Below are 21,339 nucleotides of genomic sequence, written 5' to 3'. Positions count from 1 at the left end.
ACTACTATAGTAACTTTTAAAATTAAGTTGTATTTGATTGTAAAAACACTCATTGATTCAGCTTTGTCTTTCAGCTTTAATAAGGAACAGGATGCTAAACATGAACAAACATCTAGACAACTAGAGATATTACAATGTACACTCCAGGTTATGGAATGGCCAAATCATCAAAACATAAATATACAACATATAAAAGGAAATCTTTAATAAGTTCTATAAAAAGTTCTATAGTACCTGAATATTTCAAGTTTTATACAAAGCTTGAGTCATTGCCCCAAGTAACTCAAAATGTCAATTCTGCCACAGCTAAAATAGTGTGCAAATGACTTTGACAAAAAAAGACTACCAAATGGGGCGCAGCCAACTGAAGAAAATGTCAATGGTGTCTAATTTCTTAAAAAAGCTATTTTACTACAAATGAAAATGGTCTTTACTCATTTGTTCAGTTAAAAAGTACTGGTAATGATCTTTCTATTTGTCATCTGACAAACTCAATGTGAATAAGTATCAACTGTGTTTTCTCCAGGAAAAGATGATCCTAAGTCACTACTGAGTAATGAAATGCATCCTGTGCCTTCTAGACAATTCTAATCTGTCTTCCCACCTCTAGCCTCTTATTATAGTCTCTTTTAAAACATTGCGTCAAATAAATTTTCCTAAAGCACAATTTGAAAACAAAGTCAAAACTCTCTGGGGCAAGCATTCCAGATTCTGCATGATCTGGTAACCAGTAACTTTTCCAGTCCTGTCACTCACTACTCTTCATACCCCTTCCTTTTCACACTCTTCACAGGGAGCAAGTTATAGCCACTGATTTATTAGTTCAACTTCTAGGACCCTCTTCTAAATAATAATCTGAAAAATACATCAACATGTTAACTACAGCACAGCTACAATTGTGAAAAAGGAGAAATGGCCTAATAGGAAACTGGTTACTTAAACTGCAGGAAGTCACTAAAATACATTGTTTAAGAACCATTTTTAATAACATGAAAAATGCATATGTCACAATCGTGAGTTTTTAAAAATGGGTGCATAATTCAGAAAGTATGGACATAGTATAATCCCAATCAAATAAAAGTGCAATATGCATAGAAAAAGTCTGGACAAGACCTTCAGCAAAATGTTAATGAGTTCTCTTTGGATGGCAACGTTATCAATTTTTCTTGCTTTTCTGCTGTAGCCAATTTTCAAAGTTTTACGTTTAAAAAAACTCTACACATCCTTCAAGATAGTCTAAATGAAACTTCTTCCCAAAAGAACATCCAAGAAATTTTGCCTGTCCTTTTTTATGTTTCATCTTGTATTTCACAATATTCTTACTTTACATATTTGTGTTATATACACTTTCTATCAGCATTTGACACAACTCATCATTTTGCCTCTTGAAACATTTTTTTGACTTGGCTTCCCAAAAAAGCTACCCTCTCCTGTTTTTCTTCCTATTTCAATGGTAAATCCTTCTCAGTTTCCTTTGCTATTTCCTTGTCATCTCCTCAAACTCTAACTGGTGAAATGCTCCACAACTCAAGCCTAAAACCTCCTCCCCTGTCTTCTCTATCTCAGCTAGTTTCATGGCTTTAAATACCATCTATACACTGATGACTGTCAAATTTATTATATTCGCCTGGACCTCTCCCCTTAACTCCAGGCTTACATATCCACATGGATGTCCAAAAGGCATCTCAAACTCCTAATCATCCCTGATCAAACCTGTTCCATTTGCAATCATTCCCATTTCAGTTATTGGAAACTCTATCCTTCTAACTGTTCAGGCAAAAAATTTTGGCGTCAACTTTGTTCTTTTTCTCTCACATCCCAATTCAGTCCACCAGCTAGTTCTGTTCTGTTAGCTCTATCTTTAAAATATATCCAGAATCCGACCACTTCTCACCAATTCCATTATTATACTGGCTCAAATATCTACTCTCTCTCACCTGAATTATTGCAAGAGTCTCCTACTAACTGCTTCTACAACATCCATCTTTACTCCAGAAATCTATTCTTCACTAGAAGCAAAAGTGGTCCTCATAAATAATATCATTCCTCTACTCAGAACCCTCCAATGGATTCATGTCTTTCTTAAGAGTAAATGTCAGTGTTAGTACAGTGGTTTCCTATAAGGTCCTATGTGATATGGTCACCTGCTACTTTTCTGACCTCATCTCATTTTACACACTTCTCTAATTCTCAGTCCAAGTCAGCCACTTTGGCTTCATCTCTGTTGCTCCAGTATCGGGGTCATTCCTGGATAGGGCCTTCGTCCAAGCCTAGAACATTCTTCTAATAGTTGTGGCTTATTGACTATCTCCAGATCTCTGGCTCAAATGTCATTTTATCAGAGGCTTTCCTAACATCCTATAAAAAATAGCAATCCTTCTACCAGAATTCCTTATGTATCTTTTCCTATTTTATTTTTCTCCACAGTACTTATTACTACCTAGATTATTATATATTCATTTGTTCGCCCTCTGTCCCATGAGGTCAGGAGCATTTTTTTTTCCTTCACAACTTACTTTGAGTTGTTAGAACAGTACCTACCACATTATAGATCCTGAAATACTTATTTACTGAACAAATGGATGAATGGTTTTAGATCTTTTATTAGACAGTAAGCTCCTTAAAAATGTTGGTCTATTTGCATTTCCCAAAGTGGTCTGTAGGATACCTGAATAAAGCCTATTAATTTTTCTGCCAAATGAATAAACATATTGCTTAATAAGGAGAAAAAGATTCAAAAGAAAACAGGGGGTGTAAGTAAGTCAACAAGACTCCACTTACCTGTTCTATTGCACTCTTTAATTTGTTCATGTGGCTTTCAAAGAGAGGAAAATGTGAAAAAAAGAATTCGTTAAATTTGCTACTTTCATCTTCATCTTTGGATAATGAAAAGATTACCCCAATTGCAATCTTCTTTTTCCTCACAATTCCTGGGTTAGGGCCACAGCTTTCATCTGACAGATTAAAGCTTTCTTCTATTGACCTTAAAAATAATTGTTAACATAATTAATGGTAATTTAATCTTCTTGCCAATTAAACATAGGCAAGATAAAGGTCATCTGCTATTTTATCAAATAAACCTAAAAATTCTCAACAATTATATATCTGTTTAGGAAATCTACTGGCTATTCCTTCATGTTTACGTTATCGTAAGAGATTTTACTGAAGAGTCAAGTTCAGAACACTTTTGTCCAATTAGAAGTCACTAAAAATGTATGTAATCCCAATCATAGTTAGCTTAAAAATTTCTAAATTTCAAGGTTTATAGACGAGTCTAGTACAATCTCTTGACTGTTCTATGGTCCATTTGTCTCTCCTTCTGATTACAGGAGTAAAGTCAAAGATGGAGGAAAATGTACAATACATAAGCTTTCGGTTCCAGACTTCAAATGCAGAAAACAGGTCCAGTCTCTAAAAAAACTTACAAAATCATGTTCAAGGAACTATGCAATCTTGTTTTAACTTCTAACTTACCATCTAGGAAATACCCCATTTTCCAAACTCGTGGTTTGACTGCGTCGCCAACGTCGCTGATAGCTACTAGCACAACTTCGGGTAAGCGAGGAGTTTGGCGAGGGAAACGGAGTGATAAGCAAGCTGCTGAGAGATGCTGTTAAATTAGACGGAGAACATGTATAATGTATAAGTCAATAATGACTGAGTATAAATGAAAAGTTTGTTTTTAACAAATAAGAGTGGAGTGACTAAACCTTTCATTTTGCTTCACAAACAAGCCTCTTTTAAAATTCCCACAAAAAAAAAAAATTGCTGAAGCAAAGTCCCAAAGTAGGAAGATCAGATAGTAACAGAGTCTCTGAGACAACCTCCTTTTGACATTCCTTCCACCACAGAAGAAAATGTTTGTAATAAGGCTTTATCCCATTGGCCACGAGATTAAGTCAGGTGGTTTCTAAGCAGTTTCCTGAGCAATACTTTTTTCTTATACTGGCTATGCCTAGGTCATTGTACATTCTTCCAGGCCACAGTCCACCAGATACAGGGAACTAAAAAACAACTCTCAACTTTTAATAACAAGCATGTTGACCTTAAACGATCTCTCTCTTTCTCTCTCTCTCTGCTCTTTTCACAATTCTCTTGTAAGGTTAATACCAAATATTAACAAACTGTGCACATAAAATTTGATGGTAAGTGTAAGGCTGAAAAAGAAATCAATGCAACAGTGATCTCATAACAAATTAGATTATTACATGAACCTGGCATTACCAGAACGTGCTATGCCACTGTCTCTGTCCTCACTGAGCTCTCTTCCAGGCATGTCCATTGGATTGCTGTGAACTGTGAATCAAAACAAAACTGTCAGCTACAAAATATACTACTATTCAGGTTGATGTTGCTCCTTTTAATAGTAATTTAAATCATGCTCACTTCATTGCATTCCTTTATTTTTTTCAACAGCATGACACCAACCCAACACCAAGAGCTATTACTCAGTTGAACAAGCTTTGAAATCTATCTGAAGATTTGGACATAAGATATGATGAAAATTATCTGTGACATAATATCTAAAGAAGGAGTGCCTAAAATTCATACTTCAGAAGAATTTTCAATGATATAAAAAGATATTCACAATATACTATGAAATGAAAAAAAGCCAGTTGGTTGCTGGGAGTAAGTGATGGGTATATGAATGTTCTATCTACTATTTGGCCTACTTTTTTGTATGTTCAAAATCCTCCATAATAAAAAGTTTAGGGAAACTATTTGAATAGTATAATCCCAGTAATACAGTTATCTCCAGTTGACAAGATGGTGAATACAAATTTTTACCTATTTTCAAGTTTTTCTATAATAAATACGTATTTTTCATATTTGTAGAGGAAATAAATACTAACTGAAACAAGAATCAAGGGCTAAACTGACACCAATCTGAAAGCAAGAGGAATAAATTTGTTCACATTCTACTGATATATTTCCACCAGAAGGTTACAATGCTAGGTAACCTACTGAAATGTGTGAAAACACAGAGAATAATTAAGAGTCCTGATTACAAAAGCATGAACGCATATACTACAATCATCAATTTAATCATATAAACACATATACTTATATATGCCTTTTACAGCGCAACATAATGGTGCTTGTTCATCTAAATCTTAGCTCTAAGAATAATCTTTCTTATGGAATACTGTAGGACAGAAATCTTACAAGAATAATTTTTCTGCAATTGGTGAACTATGATACAAAAGCTCTCAGCCATGGAAACAAGACAGTGTCATGTAAGAAAATCCAACTAGTATTATAAAGAATAACTTTCATACTAAAATTTGGGTTAGAACTCTAATGTTAAAATCATTATAGCACAATGAGATAAGAAATGAAAAACCAAAATTTCAAGAAAATATCATTTCTATTTATAACCCAGTTTCTGGAAACTCTGAGAACATATTCACCAGAAAGGAATTAAGGTCTTAAACTTCCTAAGCAGTGTTGTTTGTTTGTTTGTTGTTTGTTTGTAACCACACCCTCATCAATTGCATTTATCTACTCTCTTGTTTCCACAGCTTAACTACAGATTCTAGCCACTGGGGCACACCAGCTAATCTACCCACACAGCACATCGCAAACCTGCAAAGAAAGAGGCGCTCCTGATCAGGCGGAGCGGACCCTGCTCAGAGAATGCCCGCCTGGGGCTGCAGAACTGTGAAAGACCTACATGGCAAAAATGTAAAATACACATGAAAGAGGCCTGTTAGAGAAGCCACAATGGGTCAGGAATAAAAGGTAAGCTACTGCAGCACAAGAACAGACCAACAAATATGGATGGAAACTTTTAAACTAAATAAGAGTAATTCAAGCTGGCTTCCCCCTTTTTTTTTTTTGAAACAGATGGTTCTGTTTTGGTAGTGGTTTATATCAAACAATTTCATGCCCATTTACTAATAAATATGAACATAATCATAGAAATAAGTTTCCACTCTACAAAGTAAATGTTATTTTAGACGTTCAATCCTTTCTAATCTAAACGTTTTAAAGATTTGAAAAAGCATTTGCCAAATAAATGTTTCTTTTTAAAAAGTCAGTTTGAAGACTGCAGTATTCTCCTGCAAGTGCAGTAGGGAGAAAACCAGCCAAGCACTTGGCTGAGAAAACAGAATGCAACATACAGCAAGGAGTGAATACAGAAAAGGGTCTTGACAAATGGGCATAAAAATTGGCTTTTTTAAGCTGGTGATAATAAGTCACAAGGTAATGGAAGAAAGCAGGCTCCTAGACCTGGGGTCAGTTACTACAGAAGCAGGAATGCCAATGTACCCTTTCAGGGTCAGACTCCCAGTTGTGCAAAAGAAGCGGCTTCCACACACTTGACCCTGAGAAGGTAACACCTGTCTGAAGACTCAAAAAGGGCAACATTACATCCTGTAACCAAGCAGCTGGGTTATCCTCTTAAAAAAGTTATGCTTAATCAAGAAAGCCTAAATAACCATCTAGAAGGTTTACCTAAGGCAGAAAAGGAGCTTTCACTTATTTTCTTTTTATTGTACTTTAGATGAAAGTTTACAGAGCAGATTAGTTTCTTATTAAAGATTAATACACATATTGCTTTGTGACAATCGTTGCCAACCCCAAGACATGTCAACACTCTCCCCTTCCTCAACCTTGTGTTCCCCACTACCAGCTTTCCTGTCCCTTCCTGCCTTCTTGTCCTCGCCCCTGAGCTGGCGTGCCAGTTGAGTCTGGTTTTGTTTTATGGACATGTCTTATCTTTGGCTCAAGGGTAAACCTCAGGAGTGACTTCAGTAATAAGTTAAAAGAGTGTCTGGGGGGCATACTCTCAGCGTTTCTTCAGTCTCTGTCAGACCAGTAAGTCTGTTTTTTTTTTTGTTTTTTTTTTTTGTGAGTTAGAGTTTTGTTCTACATTTTTCTCCAGCTCTGTCTGGGACCCTCTATTGTGATCCCTGTCAGATCAGTTGGTGGTGGTAGCCTGGCACCATCTAGTTGTGCTGGACAGGGCTTTTGTTTTTTAAAAATGACAACAGTAGTTTTCAAAATCACTTAGCATTTTTCTGTAACAAGGATTTCTATAATTATACTGCATGTGCAGCAATCCTTCCATGTCTCAATTGTCTTTCTTCAATTCCCCTTAGTTACTTCAAAACTTATCTACTCTCTTTATACTCCTTCCCCACTCACTTCCTTACTCTCAGCATATGACTTTTGTCTCCTACAGCAGGCATACACACACGGAAAAATAACTGACTAGATGGAAACTCTCCTTTTCCTACTACCCTACCTCTAAACTTACCCGATTTCTCACCCATCCTTGCCTCCTTCCTGCCTGAACACTAATAACAAGTAACATTATTCAAAGCCTCGCTGTGTGCTAGGGACTTCCACAGTAAAATACCCTGAGAGAGCCCTCCCTCCCTGCTAAAGCTAATTAGTCTGTTTCCTAGATCCACAACTCTTCCTCCTTCAAAAATCTCATTCTATCTTTAACTTCATCCTCCTTATAAGCTCCTTTTTCCATCATCATTTAAACACATTTAAATCTCTCCCACCTTCCCTCTATACATTTAATTCTATTTCAGCAATTCCCAAAATGTGGCCCAAAGGCCCTGAGATCCCTAGACCCCTTTCAAGAGGTCTGTGAAATCCTCCCTTTTCCACCTTCATATCTGTCTGTGTGAAACCACATTTTCTTGACCTACTTCAACCAAAACAACATATCACAACAGACCGGATGTAGAATATATGAGAATCCGGCTAATCTTCTATTAAGGCAGACATTAAAAGAAATTTGTAAAAATATAAAACAATGCCACTCTTCTCACCAAATTTTTTTTTGTCTCAGACAATAGTTATTTTAAAAAATATGCCATTTTTGTTAACCTGAAAGGGTTATTAGTGTTACTTTTAAGGAATTAATAAATAATGATTTTAAAATTTTGTTTTAATTTCTAATAGAGTATATATCAATAAATGTAACGTACATAAAAGCTTTTTGTGGTCCTCAATAATATCTAAGAGTTTAAAGGAGTCCTAAGACCAAAAAAATGTGAGAACCACTGTTTGCATATTAGAGAAAAACTAACCTCTCAATCTCTCCTCAACTCCAAAGCCTATGTGCTCCAATGAAACCGCTCACATTAAAAAAAAAAAAATTTTTTTTTTTTTTTATAGGCCACCCAAAATCCTTCCTGATGCTTAATGCAGTTTATCTTTCTTGGATTACCTCACAGCAGTATTTGATACTACCTACATTCCACTTCAGGGGCCCTGATGGTACAGTGGTTGAAGCGCTCGATCAAAAGGTCAGCAGTTCAAAATCACCAGCTGCTGTGTGAGAAAATGATGTGGCAGTCTGCTTCTGTAAAGATTACAGCCTTGGAAACCTATGAGGCAGTTCTATTCTGTCCTGTAGGGTCACTATGAGTCATAATTGACTCACAATGGGTTTGGTGTGGGGTTTTTTTTTTTTTTCTTTTTGATATTCCACTTAAAACTTTTTTTCTGTTTCTAGGATACCACATTCTTATAGGTTTCCCTCAATCTCCTTTTGTGCTTATCTTCCTCTACCCCTTCTTTAAAACCAGTTGTCCTCAGGGCTCTGTCTTCAACAATCTTTCTTTACCATTCTTTACATTTCCTGGGTCATCTCCTCCATTCCTGTGTTTTCAATTATCATTTATGTGCTGATGATTCTCAAGTTCATGGTAGATACAGCTAACTACTTAACAAAGAGGTGTGCTCCCCCTTCCAAAATACAAAGTTGTCTCTGGGAAGCAGCAGCCCAGCCAGAGGCTGTATTTCTCAGCCCCACATATGTAGGTAGGGCCATATGATCAGCTACTACCAAAGGAATGTGAACAAAAGTGATATATGTCACTCCAGGCTGAGGTGGTTTTGAAGTGGACATGTCTTGTTCACACTCAATGCCCATCCACTGGCTTGATGCAGCTGAGCACAACCTTGGAGGCTACATGTTGAAGATGGCAGAACCTGAAGAAGGAAGGAGACTAGACCTCTAAAACACTGCTTGGAAGAAATCTGTCCATCAATCAGGAACACCCTTTTGGACCTTATATGAGTGATTAAAAATTTCTCTTTTGTTTAAATCATTATATATTTGTTTTTATCTTACAGCAACTACCACTATAATACACTTATCTAACTGTAATGAATGACTCCATTTGGATGTCCAATTGATACTTCCAATTTCACATACCTAAATCTAAAATTATCAGTTCTAATTTCTTCTGTTCCTCTCAGTGAATAGCACCAATAATATCCATATTACACAACCAGATAGCAGAGGGCCATCCGTTAACTCCCCCTTTCCCCTCACCTCTTCTATTCAATTAACAAGTCCTATCTACTTTTCTTTAATGTTCCTCTCAACAATTCTCTAGCCTCACTGACACGATCCTAATCTAGGTCACCATTATCTGTCACTGGATTACCATGATGAGCCTTCTAATACATAGGTCTTTCCTCATTCTCACCACCTCCCTTGAATCCATTCTCATTGCAGTTGGAATATTCTTTTGCAGATAAAAATCTGATCTGGTCACACTGCTACGTGCTTTTCAGTAGTGGTCCTGAGAATGAACCTATTAAGATTTCCAACAATAAGGAATAAATTGGCCAATGACCCCAGCCATAGTACTCTGACCACTGAGATGTTTGTGACAAGCCACACATCCCATGGGCTACTCCCAGCCAATGACTGAACACGGCAGGTATACTAAGGCAGGAGCATTGCTGGGAGACATGCAACATCTTTGACAACCAACTTTGGCTCAAAGACTCCCAATGGCTTTGCCAAACCTTTCTTGTACTGCATGGCAGGTTGGGACACTTCCACCCAACATTCTATGCTCTCTCTCTCTCATTCGGGGACAGCATCACAATCTGAGGGCTCTTTCCCAGCTCCCTCCCCATTTTCTCTCATGCAGTTGGTTTTCCTAATAAAATCTTTTAACATTTAATCCTGTCTTGGTGCCTATTTCTCAGAAGACCCACCCTAATACATGTTCACTGCTACCCAGCTGTTCAAAGCATGGCCCATAATGCTCTTTGTGATCTGGCTTCTGCTCACTTCTTTTTGCCTTCTTTATTTCTACTCTGCTCCATCTACACTATATATTTATTCTTTGCACACTCTATAATCTCTTACCCCTGGGTCTTTGCACATGCTGCTGTTTCTACCTGAAACACTTCTTTTTTCAATCATTTGACTAATCCTTCAAACTTAGGCCTGACTTCCTCTAGAAAGCCTTTCCTGACTCTCTAAAACTTTATCAGGTATTCCGCATTTCCACCATACTCTGCTCTTAACCCTGTCCAAGAACTCACTACAGTATACCATAATTGTTATATTACTTGTCTGACTGACACTAACTATAAATCTGTTAAAGCAAAAACTGTGTATGGCTCACCACTGTATCCTCACGGCCTGGGCGGGGAGCTTGGCATATTACAGGTGCTTAATAAGTATTTGCGGACTGAATGATTGGAAATTTAAATACAGTAAGAAATGATGCTCAGCCCCTAATGGAGCAGAACACTGGGATGCAGATCTCAAATTCTCATAAAAAGACCAGGCTTAATGGTCTGACTGAGACCGGAGGGACTCAGACAGTCATGGTCCCTGGACCCTTTGTTAGCCCAAGACTGGAACTATTCTCAAAGCCAACTCTATAGACAGGCATTGGCCTGGACTATAACACAAGCAACGATACTGGTGAGGAGTGAACTTCCTGGCTCAAGTAGACACTTGAGACTATGTGGGCAGCTCCTCCCTGGTGGCGAGATGAGAAGGAAGAGGGGGACAGGAGCTGGTTGAATGGACATGGGGAATACAAGGTAGAATGGAGGAATATGCTGTCTCATTAAGAGGAAAGCAGTTGGAGGACACGGCAAGGTGTGTATAACTTTTTGCATGAGAGACGGACTTGATTTGTAACTTTTACCTAAAGCACAAAAAAAAAAAGAAACGGTGCTTGAATATCCTTGATTCACAATTAAAAGTATGCAAATAAAAGCTGTTCATTATTTAAAGTCTGTATTCTGTTAAATGAATTTTCTATGCTATATTAAAATAGAAACAATGAGTATATTTAGCCTCTCTAGTGTAATTTACCTTTATAAAAGATAAGGAATTTGTATTACTAAAATGAACAGCTTTTAATAAGTCCTCTGAACTTTGTAAAGTGTCAAAATATAAACAAAAAAAAAATTCAATTATTGCTTTGTCACATTTTTTATTAAAATCAAAGAAGCAATTAATCAACTTAGCTAAGAAAAAGCAGAACTTTTATTTTTCTATAAAATACATATCCACTTTATAAAATACATGCCTGACACTGTGATTAACCCATGTGAAACTTAATCCACTGCCACTGAGTTGATTCCGACTCACAGAGATCACTTAGGACAGATCAGAACTGCCCTATAGGGTTTCCAAGGCTGTGATTTTTAGAGAAGCAGACTGCCACATCTTTATTCCACAGAGCCAGAGCGGCTGGTGAGTTTGAATCGCTGACTTTTTGATTAAGCAGCCAACTGCTTAACCACTGCACCACACTGTGATTACCCCATAGTATAAAAACAAACAAACCAGTTGTTGTTGACTCGGTTATGACTCATGGTGACCCCATGTGTTCTCAGAGTAGAACTGTGCTCCACAGGGTTTTCAACTGCTGATTTTTTAAAAAGAAGATCACCAGGTCTTTCTTTTGAGGAGCTGCTAGGTAGACTTGAACTTCCAACCTTTCAGTTAGTTAACCGTTTGTACTATATAGGGATTCCTTTCTCCATAAAAAAATAGGTACTTAATAATGGTTGCTCATTTGAATGAACACAAATTATAAAAAGTAATTAACAGAATGTTACACTGCTAGAGCTGAAAGAAAATCTATGCTTTCTAGTAATTCACATACCCAATACGTATTTATTAAAATTAATTAAAAATATAAGTTCTTGCAAACCAGGGAATGAGAGAAATATTCATACTGTTCTTAACTGCTGTTTGCTCTCTGATACTACAGGTCTTTCCACACTGGAAACAGAGTGAATGGCAATTTAGTTGAGATTTCAAGAATAAACAAATCACCAAAAATTTTACAAACAGTTTATCACTTACAAATGTTAAACAACAACAATCAGCTAACCAAACTACTAAATAAGCTGTTATTCTATTAATATTATATATATATATAAAATATTAAAAAAAATAATACATATATACATATATATATATACATATATATATGGACCATCAAATCCGAGTATCTGCTCATCTGAATTGGCACCATTTTAAAATGGTTTTATAGTTAGGCAAGAAAGGAAGGAGAAAGTGTAACAACAGTCTTACTCAGCCAAAATGTTCAAGAGAGCTAGTAAGGGCTTTCCATATCAATAGTATTATCTTTAAAAAAAAAAAAGTAAAAAGACAAAATCAAAAAATAAGACAAATTAGATAAATCCCCAACAGTTCTTTTTTCAGACACAAAATAAATACTATGTTCAAATATACGAAAAAAACATTTTCCAGATAACACGAATGCTATACATACTTGCAATTTAAGTGCCTTTTCCACTTCTGGTATTTTAACCTCTTTGGTCTTATAACAGATTTGCCTTAGTAAGAAATAATTTCAAATACTTTTTATACTCTTAACACTTTTACAACTTATAAAACCAAAGGAACCATTTACCTATATTCCCAAGTAGTCCATTAATGACAGTGTTATTATCAGCCTTTAATGTATTATTGTCCTGATTGATGAATTCAAGACTGTCTTGCAGCCTATGAAAGGGGAGAAAAACAAATCAGTAAATTCCAAATTGATTTTTTTGAGAGACATAATTCAATCCATGATATCTACACATAAGAATCTGCTTGTATTACTTCTTTTAGTAAATAATTCACAATAGCAAAAATTGAAATACTTCATGTTTTTATTACAAAGTGTCCTTTCTAGAGATTTTAGGATTAGAAACTAGATTAGAATTTACAAAAGATGAATAAGCCAAGTTAACTATAGCTAAAATCAGTGATTCTAACCTAGGATATATAACTTCTACTTTAGTATCAAACTCTCCAAAATTAGCTTTTTAGGCCTTAAGGTGTCTTTCTTTAGTGTCCATGAAATTTTAAAGACCATCTCTCCTTTTCCTGCTTTCCTAAAATTAAAAAAAAAAAAAAAAAAAGAGCTACCAAAAAAAAACCCAAACCTATTGCCATTGAGTCGATTCCGACTCATAGCGACCCTATAGGAGAGAGTAGAACTGCCCCATAGAGTTTCCAAGGAGCGCCCGGTGGATTTGAACTGCCAACCTTCTTGGTTAGCAGCCATAGCACTTGACCACCACACCACCAGGATATCCAAAAGGGATATGGGTACTAGAAACTTAGCTATTAAAACTGCTTAGAAGAGAAATCTTTTTACACCATTTACAATTTACAGAGGTTCAAGAGAATTCCTCTTGTCTAGAGTAGCAATCTTGATAAAAAAAAATCCTCCTGATAATTCTGACCCTGGGTTACCATTGGAGATTCTGGCTCTCCAAGGAGCCCTGTTCTGATTTAGCACTTACAGAATCCATCTCTGGTATCCACTTCCTACTGACTGAACCCCAGTCCTTCATTTATTAGATTCTGGCACATGGCCCACGACTGTCACCAGGTCTGACCTTGTTTAGGCTTTGTTCTTCTAATCTTGACATTAACAGCCTGTAATAACTGTGCCCCACCATATGGCTGACCTAGGCAACTCTTTTCAGTAGGGTTAATTCTTCAGGGAATCTGAAAACTGAAGAGTACAACCTACAGATACTAACTCAGCACGGCACTGCAAAACTGAAAATCAGCCTGTCAACCTCTGATAGAAATGCATTCGAAATTTTACTTCTAGATATGAATTCTAGTAAATTAGAGAAACAAAAACCACATTTCCTGTTCCTTCAACTAAACTCAAATGAGGATGCAACCTGGCCTCCATGAATTTTTAAATTTAAGGGAAAAGAAGACTCTCTGAATTTACCCTGCAATCCTGAGAGCAGTTTGTTAGTATTTGTAAACTGCACATCTTAAATAATCCATTCCCCCTGCATCCATAAGCACTTACGTATTGAGACTTCCACAGATACTGCTGCCAGTCCGCGCAGTAAAAACTTTGCTAAGCATAAGCTGTGGAGGGGAACTATGAAGAGAAAGAGAGGAACAGAGAGAGATCAAAACTAAAATACAATGACTTTTTGATTTATTATAAATAAAAATTTATAAGCCAGAGAGATTTCACAGTTTAGGTACGACAGTCATGAAATAGCATTAAACCCATAAAAGCAAAACCAAACCCATTGCTGTTGAGTCAATTCCGACTCACAGCAAACCCACAGGACACAGCAGAACTGCCCGCACCATAGGCTTTCCAAGGAGCTGCTAGTGGATTGGAATTGCCTACCTTTTGGTTAGCAGCCAAACACTTAACCACCGCTCCCCCAGGGCTCCATTAAGCCCATAGAACATCATAAATTGAGTATCTGAGATACTCAACCTAAGTGAAAATCATATGAAATCCTCTCATCTTCAATGAAATTGAAAATTCTGAAATTGAATTCATTAAAGAAAAAAAAAAATCAGAAAACTCACCGGATCTGATGAATTTTTAGGGTAGATCCCTTGTAGCTCATTGCTACTGAGCCAAACATCATCTCTCCAAGCATATTGGCATCAGAAGAGCACCGAGAACCCTAAACAATAACCAAAATGTTAAAGAAAAAAAAAAAATTTTAAAACGTTGTGACTATTTCAAATGTTAATATTAATTAAAAATTTGTGTGCTATAGCTACTTATGTAGAGTATTTTTTAAAAAAGCAATTCTGCATTGTATATACTGTTCCTCACCTCGATTTTATTCATTTTACAGTATGCCTTGCAGATCTAACCACACTGTTATACACAGCTCATTCCTTTTAAGAGCTACATAGTATGAAAATAGCAGTTTATCAAGTCAATTCCCCTTTACTAGTGAGCATTTAGGGCACATCCAGGTTTTTGCTACTACAAATAGTGTACCAAATGAACATTCTTAACCACATCTTCTGTGTATGTAAATGTTTTTCTAGGATAGGTAACTAAAACAGAAGTCCCTGATTAAGCAGAAAAATAATTTTCATAACTCCTATTATGCAAAAGCAACATTCACAAAAGGGATAATCAATTTGTATCTATTTTTCTTTTTTTTTTTAAAAAAAAAACTGTATTTGAAACATTAGAAGGTCTTGTTTTCAAAGAACTCTTGATCAAAAAGTTACTCCTTTCCACTATTCTTTAACTGTCCTCATAGGAGTCAGAAAATAGCTAAAAATTGAACTCATCCATTTGGTACCTATTTAGATGCTATGGCAAACATCACTAATTGGCTATCAAGTATCTTTCTGTATTTCTTATTTTTTGACATGTTCAGGGCAACAGTGTACCCAGCTGAAAAAAAAAACGCATTTCAAAGCCTCCCTCAAAGCTGGTGAATTTAGAGTTGGTTTCTATGCTCAAAAAGACCAACTGATGGGTAGCAATTTTCAGAACTACCCTATTTATATGCATTTGATACAGGCCTGGTCAATGAGGTATAAGTCACTGAAGATGCAAATGCCTATTATGACCAGAAGGCAACAAGTAAGTACATACTAACTCTGGCTAAGTAAAAAGGTAAGGGGAGGCTTGGCCCCTGAGGGCATCTTGAAGCCCATATATCAGACCTACCTCTGGACTTATGTGAGAAAATAATCCCTAATTTGTTTCAGCTACTGTTTTAGACTTTCCAATATAATTCCTAACTGATGTACTTGTATAATAAGACAACCATGGAAAAAGATCATCTGAATAACGTCAAAGATAGTACATAAGGATTATTTACAAATTTAACTGAACCATTCCATCAGAGAAAATCAAGAATCACAAGTTTCCTAAAATATTTAGAAGATTTTTCTGATGGTGACAGTAAAATGATAAGGATTCTCATTTTATAACTGGAGACCAAGGAATGTATCTGCGCACTATTTTTTTTTAACGTGTGATTCTTTTACTACTTTTGCTTGTTTACAGTCTTGAATCTTCCAATACCCTGGGTAGAAAAAATCTGTATATTTAATTTTTTTCACCTTTCTTAAAAAACACATTTTGAAATAGCAATACATTTTATTATATACAATGATTTCTATATTATTATATATTCATTCACATATTAGGGTTTTTTTCCCCCCTTCTCTCTGTGCTGTATTCTTAATTTTGTTTTAATAAAGGCACAAATTTTTAAGGAAAAAATCATATCTGATATACTTAGGTTACTGAGAAGAAACAAACCATCTATTCCTGGGGGTGTAGTTAAAATCAAATTTCTATTTCATGCATAGACGTTTCAGTGCCAAGAACGAAATTTTAAAACAGAGTTGAATAATTTTTTAAATAATCAAGTAGTACTTAATAAAATCTTATATGGCAACCTAAATTACTTTTGGCTAATGAAAGAGATGAGAGCCTTCCTTTATGAGCTCAGTTTTGCTATAAAAGTTATTTAGGTCCAATTTTATTTTAACTAAAAATATTATTTCTTATATTAAGCAAGCTATATAAATTTAAGTCTCAAAAAATTTATGGATTTTACTACTATAAAAAGGAACGTAATCCCGAGAAAGCAAAATACAGTAAAAAATTGCTGTTTAAATTTTATGAGACCATATAATTTGCTTTTATAGTATCTCTTCATCTGCTCTAATGTATGCCAAATAGTTATTATGAATGTCACTGGCATGTTATGTATTTTAATGTGGCCTAAACAACAATGAAGGTTATCAATCAAAAGACTGCCATTTATTATTTTAGGTCCCTGAGCGGCACAAATGGTTTGCTACTGGCTGATAACCAAAAGGTTGGTGCTTCATATCCACCCAGCAGCACCACACAAGAAAGGTCCAGTGATCTGCTTCCCTAAAGACTACAACCAAAAAACCCTAAGGAGCAGTTTTACTCTTTAACACACAAGGTTGACAGGAGTTGGAATCAACTCCATGGCAATTATTTTTTGGTATTATCTTTGCTCTTTTTTTAAAAAAAATCTTGTTTAAAACATCTATTCTTTGCAAGTACTGATTGCTGGAAGCTAATCATCTGTATAAATCAAAGATAATGTTAGTGCTACTGAAATCACATTTTATCAAGTGTAGGGAGGAAACCCTGGTGGCGCAGTGGTTAAGAGCTAGGGCTGCTAACCAAAAGGTCGGCAGTTCGAATCTAGCAGGCAGTCCTTGGAAACCCTATGGGGCAGTTCTACTTTGTCCTATACGGTCACTATGAATCGGAATCAACTCGACAGCAATGGGTTTTGGGGTTAAATGTAGTGAACTATGCTACAATAATTCAACTCTTAATAATTCTTGCCAAATAAATAAATAAATAAAAAGCAGGTTGCCAGGACTATACTAAACCTACTATCAGAATATATGGGCACATGACCTGAAAGTCTAGTCTAAAAAACAAAACCTCTAGGGATTCTGATGCAAAATGGGATTACAATCACTCAATGCTTCTGGGCTTCTACAATGTGGATTAAAAAACCTGTTGCCATGGAGTTGATTCTGACTCATGGCAACCCTACAGCACAGAGCAGAATTGTCCCATAGGGTTTCCAAAGCTGTAATCTTTACAGAAGCAGACTGCCACATCTGTCTCCCACACAGGTGGATTCAAACTGCCAACCTCTTGGTTAGCAGCCAAGCTCTTAAACACTGTGGATTAGTCTGTTGATACTCATTTTTAACTGCATAATATAAAGAAGAAAGGCAACCCTGCACAATTTATCAAATTAGAAAACCTCCCGAATTATGCAAATTAGCACAAGTCACTATGATGTTACACGGCATAGCACTATTAAAACCCGTTTCCGCACTGTCTATTCCAACTCACAGCAGCCCTACAGGATGGAGTAGAGCTGCCCCATAGGGTTTCTAAGGCTGTAATCTTTACAGAAGCAGACTGCCACATCTTTTTCCTGAACAGCAGCTGGTGGGTTCAAAGCAATGACCTTTAAGTTAGCAGTTGAACACTTAACCACTGTGCCACCAGAACTCCTAATAGTACTATTAGGAACTTGTTACAATATGCCTAAGGTAGAGGAGTAGAGGCCAACAGGGGAAAATATGTAAAACCTCCTTAACATGGGTATTTTAATAATTTCAGAGTCCTTTCACATATACTGTCTCACTGATAAGATAAAAACCAAAACCAAACTCACCACTGCAGAGTCGATTAAGACTCATAGAAATCCTATAGGACAGGGTAGAACTGCCCTATAAAGTTTCCAAAGCTGTAAATCTTTACAGAAGCAAAGTGCCACATCGTTCTCCTGAAGAGCAGCTGGTGGGTTTGAATTGCCAAACTTTTTGTTAGCAGCTGAGTGCTTTAACCACTGTGCCACCAAGCTGTCCCATTGATAACGTAAAAGGATCAATTTCCATCAAAACATAATTACTTCAATACAAGTAATTTAAAAGACCAGGATTCTATTTTGGTACTGCTAAATATAAAATGCTTGTGATTCATGCAGGCTTGGATGACACTAGTAGATTCCCATCAGGTGACCTTTTCTTAGTTTGAAACCAAAGACTAATCTTATGCAAAATGTAACAAGTTTATGGAGAAGTTTCTATGTAGTAACTGATTTGTTCAATTCTGTATCATAAAAGAAGAGTTACATTACTGTTGAAAAATGAAAGTGTGTATTTCTGATTGCACATACTTTCAATCATACTTAATTTTATATTATATAGTTAGACTGTATTATTATTTTATATTTGTTTCAAACTGCAATAATTAAAAGGTATGTAAAATAAGAAATACTATTCTAGGAATATTCTAGTTTAGGAAATAAAAGGAGGAAAAAATACCCCTGCTAACTAAGTCTATAGTCCTCTGTACTTCCCCAATCCTAAGATTTAAGAAGTTTCATTAAGCTTGTTAAATTATCCATCTCACCAGCTACAATGTGAGCTCCAGGAGGGCAAGGACTAGTTCCTGTACATCTCCAGTCCCTAGGATGATGTCTAACACATCATTCATGTGCAAAAATATTTGTGAATCAAAGAATAAGTAAATGAGACCAGCAATCTTACCTGGTACTTAGGACACTGGTCTTTTATGTCAGAAGACAAAGTCAGAGAACTATCCAAAGAGGAAGAACTGTCTCCTCCAGGTTTTAGTTGGCAGCATTTCCCAAAGACTTTGACTTGAGCATCACTGCAGAGTTTCTGAAATACAGACATTATTTCCATTTTTAGTTTAATACATTTTTTACCATATGCAAGTTTAATCACAGTATAAAAATCCTTGGAAGAGTTGAAATCACTCAAAATAATATAACCGTAATACAATGAACACTTAAATTTTACTGTATTTTCGCCAGTCCTTTTTTCTAGTCTTTGTTTTGTAATTGTAACAATATTTACCATGCTCATACTTTGTTTTCTCACCAACATTACTACATCATGGGAATTTTTCTATATTGCTATAGCCCACACAATATGCATTGCTGATAACTTAATAATACACTGTGGCAATTTTCAAATTCTTCAGTTTCAAAACCCTTTTATGCTCTTAAAAGTTATTCAGGACACCAAAGATGTTTTGTTTATATAGGTAATACTTATCGATATTTTCCCATATTAGAAATTAAAACTGAGAAAAATTACAAATATTTATTAATTTAAAAATAAGAATAGGCTCATTACAAGTTAATAAATATAACAGTTTTATCTCTAAAATCTACAAGATACTGCAAAACCTCAACAACAAAAAGACAATCCAATTAAAAAATGGGCAAAGAATATTGTGATGGTAAAGACTGTGTGTCAACTTGGCTAGGCCATGATTCTCAGCGTTTTGGGTGTTGTATAATGTTGTAATCATCTTCCTGTTGAAATCTGGTATGTGATCACCCCCATGATGCATGCAATCTGCTGAGCGGTACCGGCCGGGGGTGGGGCCTGGGTTGGCTCACCACTCCCTTAGCCTTCATCTCTCCACCTTCTGCCATCTACTTCCTTTTCCGGCTTGCCTTGAAAACGTTGTTGGTTTGTTCTGGGTCCAGCAGCTGTCTCTTGTCTGACCTCTGGTTCTTGGGACTCGAGCTAGCAGCTTACCTGTCCATGTCGGGATTCACCGATCTTTCACGGCCTGCGAGCAAGAGTCCTGCTCCTCAACCTACCTGTCTTGGATTTGCCAGCCCCTGCAGGTGACTCAGGAGAAACCTTGCGGTTTTGCCTGCTGACCTTGGGGATTCCTCAACTGGCACAACCTGTGAGTGGGATCCCTGTTCTCTCACCTGGTCACCTGGGGTTCACCAGCTTCCGAGGCTCCATGAATTGGGATAGGACTCTATCTTGATCCAGGGACTCTGGACATTCTAATCCCTCCAATTGCGTGAGCTGTTTCCTTAGTATAAATCTTTGTACATATATTTATACACATTACTGGTTTTGCTTCTCTTACTGGTTTTGCTTCTCTAGAGAACCCAGCCTAAGACAGATATGAACAGGCACTTCACCAAAGAAGACATTCAAGTGGCCAACAGATACATGAGGAAATGCTCACAATCATTAACCATTAGAGAAATGCAAATCAAAACTACAATGAGATGCCTTCACACCCCAACACACAAAATAATAAATGTTGGAGAGGTTGTGGAGAGACCAAAACACTTATAAACTGCTGGTGGGAATCTAAAACGGTACAACCACTTTGGACATCGATTTGGCGCTTCCTTAGAAAGCTAGAAATAGAACTACCATATAATTCAGCAATACCATTCCTTGGTATACATTCTAGAGAAATAAGAGTCTTTACACAAATAGATATATGTACACCCATGTTCACTGCAGCACTGTCCACAATAGCAAAAAGATGAAACAACCCAGGCGCCCATCAACGGATGAATGGATAAACAAATTATGGTATATTCACACAATGGAATACTATGCAGAGATAAATAACAACAATGAATCCGTGAAATATCTCATAACATGGAAGAATCTGGAAGGCATTATGCTGAGTGAAATTAGTCCATCACAAAAGGACAAATATTGTATGAGACCACTATTAGAAGAACTCAAGAAAAGGTTTAAACAAAGAAGAAGACATTCTTTCATGGTTACAAGGGTGGGCAGGGAGAGAAGGAAAGGAATATTCACTAATTAGACAGTAGACAAGAATTGCTGTAGGTGAAGGGAAGGACAACACACAATACGGGGGAAGTCAGCACAACTAGACTAATCCAAAAGCTAAAAAGTTTCCTAAATATGACCAGAGTAGCAGAGGTGGA

The 21,339-nt window shown here is 36.4% G+C and overlaps 1 protein-coding gene across 2 annotated transcripts in view; it reads right to left on the bottom strand.

The window, feature by feature from the left end:
- FNIP1 (folliculin interacting protein 1) overlaps positions 1-21,339 on the bottom strand; it is a 172,092-nt gene that overhangs the window by 40,600 nt on the left and 110,153 nt on the right. The window contains exons 3-10 of one of the 2 annotated variants that reach the window (XM_049872982.1): positions 19,136-19,270; positions 14,618-14,718; positions 14,094-14,168; positions 12,681-12,772; positions 5,587-5,670; positions 4,225-4,296; positions 3,475-3,610; positions 2,782-2,983 (exon numbers count right to left, since the gene is read on the bottom strand). In XM_049872982.1, coding sequence (XP_049728939.1) covers positions 2,782-2,983; positions 3,475-3,610; positions 4,225-4,296; positions 5,587-5,670; positions 12,681-12,772; positions 14,094-14,168; positions 14,618-14,718; positions 19,136-19,270 — 897 coding nt within the window. The remainder of the gene's footprint in view (positions 1-2,781; positions 2,984-3,474; positions 3,611-4,224; positions 4,297-5,586; positions 5,671-12,680; positions 12,773-14,093; positions 14,169-14,617; positions 14,719-19,135; positions 19,271-21,339) is intronic. The other variant, XM_049872992.1, reaches the window with a different exon arrangement.

This window comes from Elephas maximus, chromosome 2, assembly GCF_024166365.1.
Source record: "Elephas maximus indicus isolate mEleMax1 chromosome 2, mEleMax1 primary haplotype, whole genome shotgun sequence".
In the NCBI taxonomy this organism is placed as follows: Eukaryota; Metazoa; Chordata; class Mammalia; order Proboscidea; family Elephantidae; genus Elephas; species Elephas maximus.
This window is presented reverse-complemented; position numbering and strand designations above follow the sequence as displayed.